This window comes from Capra hircus, chromosome 29 (assembly GCF_001704415.2).
Source record: "Capra hircus breed San Clemente chromosome 29, ASM170441v1, whole genome shotgun sequence".
Classification (NCBI taxonomy): domain Eukaryota; kingdom Metazoa; phylum Chordata; class Mammalia; order Artiodactyla; family Bovidae; genus Capra; species Capra hircus.
This window is the reverse complement of record NC_030836.1, coordinates 23,942,506-23,948,505: the sequence shown is the minus strand read 5'-3', so window position 1 is coordinate 23,948,505 and position 6,000 is coordinate 23,942,506. Positions and strand designations below refer to the sequence as shown.

The 6,000-nt window shown below is 40.0% G+C and overlaps 1 protein-coding gene across 1 annotated transcript in view; it reads left to right on the top strand.

Annotated features, from left to right (window-relative positions):
• Nucleotides 1-6,000, top strand: part of PRMT3 (protein arginine methyltransferase 3) — a 135,797-nt gene continuing 129,797 nt past the window's right edge. Inside the window, exons 1-5 of the mRNA XM_018043427.1 lie at nt 1-279; nt 501-624; nt 2,223-2,305; nt 3,890-3,939; nt 4,584-4,686. Coding sequence (XP_017898916.1) covers nt 252-279; nt 501-624; nt 2,223-2,305; nt 3,890-3,939; nt 4,584-4,686 — 388 coding nt within the window. The 5' untranslated portion in view covers nt 1-251. The remainder of the gene's footprint in view (nt 280-500; nt 625-2,222; nt 2,306-3,889; nt 3,940-4,583; nt 4,687-6,000) is intronic.

The following is a 6,000-nucleotide window of genomic DNA, read 5'->3' as shown; positions in this document are numbered from 1 at the left end:
CCCGCCCTCGCCCCGCCTACCCCAGCTCACGCGAAAGACGCCGCGCACCTGAGGCCGGAAGTGCTCGCGAGCCGGCGCGCGCGCTCTCGCGTTTCCTGGCGTCCCCGAGGTTTCCCCGAGCAACCGCGCCGCTGCGCGCTCACGTTACTTCCGGGATTCCCGGGCCGGCGTTGCTCTGAGGCGGCTACGCGCGCGCTGCTCCAGCCGTTCCCCGCCCCGAGGCACGCTGGTCTCCCAGGGCCGCCCCAGCCATGTGCTCGTTAGCGTCAGGCACTACCGGTGGGTACCCCGACCCCTCCACGTGCAGGCCGCGCCGCCGTGGGGCCAGTGAGAGCCCCTTTCTCGCCCTGCGCCCCGGTTGGGGCGGAGGGGCCCAGCGGAGAGGGACGGGGAGGTGCTGGGGGAGGGCCGGCCGGGCCCAGAGCCTTCTCCCCTCCCTGCCCCTCGTGCGCCCGTTTAGCACTGGTGTCCGAGGCCGTCTGACCGTTTGCGTGTGCTAGGCGCCGCGGAGGAGGAGGACCCTCCAGGCCTGTCGGACAGCGGAGATGAGGCCAGCTGGGAGGATGAGGACGATGCGGATCTCCCCCACGCCGAGCAGCAGACCCCCTGCCTCTTCTGTGACAGGTTCGTCCACCTCAGCGCCAGGCTCTGGCCCAGCGTGGCCGAGCCACGTGGGTTTTCGTGGTCGGTTCAGCTGGAGTCTGTAACCCGAGTGGCTGCCCTGGAAATGTGGAACCCGTGTTTGGGAGTGAGGGTTTGTCCAGAGGGAGGAGCCATGAACTGGAAGCCAGGTTACAGTATTGGTCTTCGACGGCCTTTAGTTTCCCCTTGTGTAAAAAGTGTTCTGGACTGGATCTGTGGTTCCCTAGTCTGGTTGTCACCTAAAACTCTTAAGAAAAAAAAAAAAACGTGCTAAATTTTGCACCTCCGCCCTTGTAAATCAGGGTTAGTGTCTAGGAATCTGCTTTTTAACAAAGACACTATCCGAAGTGATTCTAAAGAATAACAAATTTGGGAGTCACTAAACTAGATTAATCCCTCAGAATCCTTCCAGCTCTTCCTTTCTATATTTGTTTGACAAGTAGAAAGCTTTTCAGGTGTAAATAGTTCCATTTGAACTATTTAAAGAATCATCTTTGCTAGAGGATCCCCACCTGTTGAAGGTGAAGGAAATTGATGTCTTTTTGCTTTGTGAGAAAGACATTGCAATACCAGTAACTTGTTCAGAGTTGCAGAGCTGTGGTTTGTCTTATATCCAAAATAGTGTTCTTTCCGTTTAAAATTCTGCCTCTCCCTCTCAACAAGCTTTGACTTTGGCTGCTTCTCTGGGCAAGTGGGGATGAAAGAGGACTGATTGGCATTGACTAGTATTACTTTAATAAACATTTTACTAGTGCCCCCTGAATTTGGGCATGGTGCTGATTGATGGTATATTAGCTTCTCTTGATTTCTTCAGTTTTCACATGTAGCCTCATTTGGGTAAATAAGGGATGTGTGCATATACTCTAGTCACAAAATATTTATTGAGCATCAGGGAGGTACTTCTTTGTGGTAGGCTGCTTAAATACTACAAAAATAACCTATCGTGGTAAATGTTTATTTAAAACTGCTGCCTATGTGCTAAGCATAAAGATGTGTCTCTGTTGTCAATTCCTAACATTGTGCATCCTTCAGTTTTGCAGATAACATAATAAAGAAGCTTGGGCCTCCCAGTGTCTGTAATGCAAATCCTTGTGGAGCACGATAAGACCACTTTTTGAAATATGGCACTTTGGAAATATGCCAGTTATAAAATTACATTTTATGCTTTATTTCTAAAAGATGTTTGAGCTGTGCCAGTTCAGAGCCTCTGAAAACAAGAGTTGATACTTTGAGGAAAAAAAGAGTCTTACATGGGGAATGTTCATGTCTTGAGAGAGAGATTATCAAAGGGATTTCTCTCTCTCAAAAGCTTTGTGATAAATTCATTGCTATTGTTTGGCAAATTAATCTTGACCTTTAAAGGACAGTTTGTTTTAGGTGTAAAATGGAACTCAGAAGTACTAATTCTCTTTAGAAGTGCTGGGATCCTCTTTACAGGTGGTTTTTATTATTATTATTAATTGAAAGTAAAACTGGAAACTTGCAGAGTGAGGGGGAAAAGTTTATATCTGATTAAGTATGAAATCAGTACTTAGAGTTGTTAGGGGACTATTCCATGAAGCTATTGCTTGATTTTTCAGGTTATTTACATCTGCTGAAGAAACATTTTCACATTGTAAGTCAGAGCATCAATTTAGTATTGATAACATGGTTCATAAACATGGTAAGTATTTTTTAGAATAAATAAAATTTTAGTAATGAAATTCAAATTCAAACTTTATGTTTTTCCACATCTCTTCTTTTTCTATACAAGTCTAATATAGTGAAACATATAGTAACAGTTTATGAAAATAAGGTATTTTTGGCAAGTGGTTTTTGAGGAAATATTAATAAGTCATTCTTCTAGATAAGAGTCACTGTATTTAAGCTTAAATTGGCTTCACAGCTAGAAAGGGAAAAAAAACACTCTTGGCGTGTGATTGCATTTTAGTCATTTTAAGAGAAGGGGGGAATATTAGAATAGGGAGAATAAGGGTATAGGTGGACTTTGGAAAAGGAGGCAGATCATTATGAAAAAAGACAGTGTACCAGCTCAGAGCACAACACAGGCTTCAGGGCATAGGAGACTGAGTTTATAAGGAGTTCAGTAAGAGAGTATGGAAGTAGGGAGTGATAAAGTTAAGGTGGTAGCCAGAGGTTCAGATGATGATTCTGTTCTGACTTGGATCTAGACATACTTAGAGCCTTCTGCTTTAAATAAATATTGAAGAGCTACAGTATGGTACTAAAATTAATTCAGTAGAGAATTGACTTCTTGGTCCCTGTGTTTACTAATAACTAGAAAGGACATTACTGAAGAAGAGCAAATGGGCAGATTTTAGGTCTTGGATACACATATGATGCAGTTATGTTTGTGAACCAGAAGTTCAACTGCAACTATTTTTGTAAGACATAAAGTACTGTTTCATTGTTTGTTTTTTTTCATATTTCTAATGTGCCTTTTAAAATTGGAATCATGCTTAATATAATTTTATGTTTTCACTTATCAAATAGGGGTTTTGTATGTTGTTATGCGTATGAAACACTTTCGTATACCAGTATGTTCTCATAACAGTCTTTTGCCAGCGCTTTCCTGGTGGCTCAGCGGTGAAGAATCCGCCTGCAGTGCAGGGGGCACAGGAGCTGCATGTTCAATCCCTGGGTTGGGAAGATCCCCTGGGGGAGGGCATGGCAACCCCCTCCAGTATTCTTGCCTGGAGAACCCCACGGACAGAGGAACCTGGAAGGCTGCAGTCCGTCGGGTTGCACAGAGTCAGACATGAGAAGTGACTTAGCACAGCACATGTTCTCATAACAGTCTTTCTCATGACAAATAATAATTGGTTGGACATGCTATTTGCTCTCCCTTATTTTAAATGCTGCTTCATTTCTGAAAAGATAAGAACAGATACAGGCCTTATTGTTTCTTTCATTTGTATCATTTAACTTAATGTAAAAGCTAGTACACTTTGTATACTCTGTGTCTTGGCAAAATGATAGTTTGGTAGATGCTATAAAAATTGGGAAATTAGGAAATTTGGCTCTCGTGTCAACTGCCAAATACTTGGTAAAATCTAGGGCCTAATTTTCCTTACTGGTATTTTTCTGAGAAGAGTAGAATTCTAAAAATTCCCGTTTTGTAGAAATGCAAGGAAGGCATTTAAAAATTTGTCATCTATGGCTGTTGTCTCACCAGAGAAGCATCTCTGGAGCAAGTCAATGAAACAAAACTCATGTTGAAATAAGTGACTTTTTTTTTCCCTTTTAGGACTTGAATTTTATGGATACATTAAACTGATAAATTTTATTAGACTTAAGGTAAGATGGTAGCTTAATTTACAGTTTCGTTTAAAACCTAAAGAAATACTGCAGTTATTATCAGTGCACCCATTTTTAAGAGAATATGAAGAGCTGCTATATAAGGAAGTGTTTTAAATTTGACACTCATCATATTGGAATCCTGGACATTAGGAACTAGCACAATGCATAGCACCAGGTAAATACATGGTGCTTACATACATATATAAGTACCATACTTATGTGTGGTACCATACATACTTACCATACTTAAGTATGAGTTTTAATTGCATGTGAGAGATGAATCAGTATTTTGTGGCAAAGTAATTCAGTGTCAGATAAAGAAGACAGTCTATGTAAAATCAGAAATTTCTGATTTCTAGTGTGGTTTTTAAGTGCTTTGGTTGCTCTTTTTTTAAATACTTTCTTCTGGTCAGTTGATATTTATATTGCCATTTCCCCCAAATCCTAACAGTATAAAACTGTGCACCGAAACAATTAAGCAGTCATTCAGACAAGTTAATGGAATGCCAGGTTAACACAGATTCATTTTAAATAGCAATGGTGTATTAATGTAGATATGTTTTCCTTTTTTAATTTTCTTTTGGTAAGGGGATTGTGTGATTATGTACAGTGAAAAAATATGCAATTGATTTTACTTCCAGAATCCTACAGTTGAATATATGAATTCCATATACAACCCAGTGCCTTGGGAGAAAGAAGAATATTTAAAGCCAGTATTAGAAGATGACCTTTTACTTCAATTTGGTAAGCTGAACATACGGCATCTACTTTAAAGTAGAGTCATTTGTTACAGCAGAATAGTGGTTAGGTTTTACAGGAGATATGTTACCTTCTTGATTCTCGAAAGACCTTTTGGGTAGTTGGTTTCAGTAGGATAAGTTAAGTCACTTGAAAAGTGAGTCACACTAACAATTACCAGAAAGGGCTATGAGCTTGGGATAAACATTGTGTACAAGATGTTTGGAAACATAGGAAAATTTAAGAGAGTAATTTTTAGTTGGCAGACTAATTTTTAATGCAACTCAAATTGACAACTTTTAAATCTAAATTTAAAAATTTAAGTCAGATATAATATTGATTAGATTTAAGTAAATGTAGCAATATTTGCTGCTTTTACCTCATCATCAGATGATTGACTTTTCTTAAGATATCTAATTTTCAGAGCTGTTGTTTTGGTGCAGAGCAGATTCCATGCAGATTCTCATGGGCTTACCCATGTACACTAACTCTTAAGCCTGCCTTGTGGCAGGTTCACTCATTTCTTGACTGTAGCTTTCTTTCTGAGTTATTTGCTCTGTGCTTTGGTTCATTCCTTATTGAACTGGAATCTTGTGAAAATTCATTTGGCTTCTTATTCGTCCTTTATGGATCTAATTTATTGGAGTTCATGATTTATTATTGTTATTTTTTAATTTATTACTTTCTTTCATGTTTCTGTGCCAGTTGGGTGACATAGAGGGTTGCTGTCTTTAGATCAGCAAGACTGTTCTAAATAGACACATACTGTCACAGATAGCAGTTTGACAATATATATTTGAGCAGTTCTCTGATAAGTGAGAACTGTGGAGAACCGCTCCTTTCCTTAAGAATTACCATTAACAGGAGTTGTGTGGCAGTGTGATGCTGTAGTAAGAACCTTAAAGTATGATTCAGGGACTAAGTGACCCTGGACAAAGCACTTACACTTTCTGTTTTTAAGTCTTCATCTGTAAAATGAGAACTTGGGCCAGATTTCCAACTTTAATTCTAAAATTTGGTGAGGCCTAGGTTGATTCTCTTGTTTTTATAACCTCTCTTAAATTTTATTTTCTCCTCAGAAGTGACCAGAGTGATCTCTTTGATACATGACGAAGTGCCCACTAGGTGGTCTTCATGACATCCTAAGCTCAAATTGAACACTCACAGGTTAAAAGTAGTATGTTAAATTCTGTACAAACCTAACAAATGAGTCCTTCCTGTAGAGAGCCCATAATCTAATACTAGGTATGTTTTGTATTTGAGTGACTGTCCTGTATTATATTAATAATATATGGTGGAATGTAGTAAGTTTCATGCGAA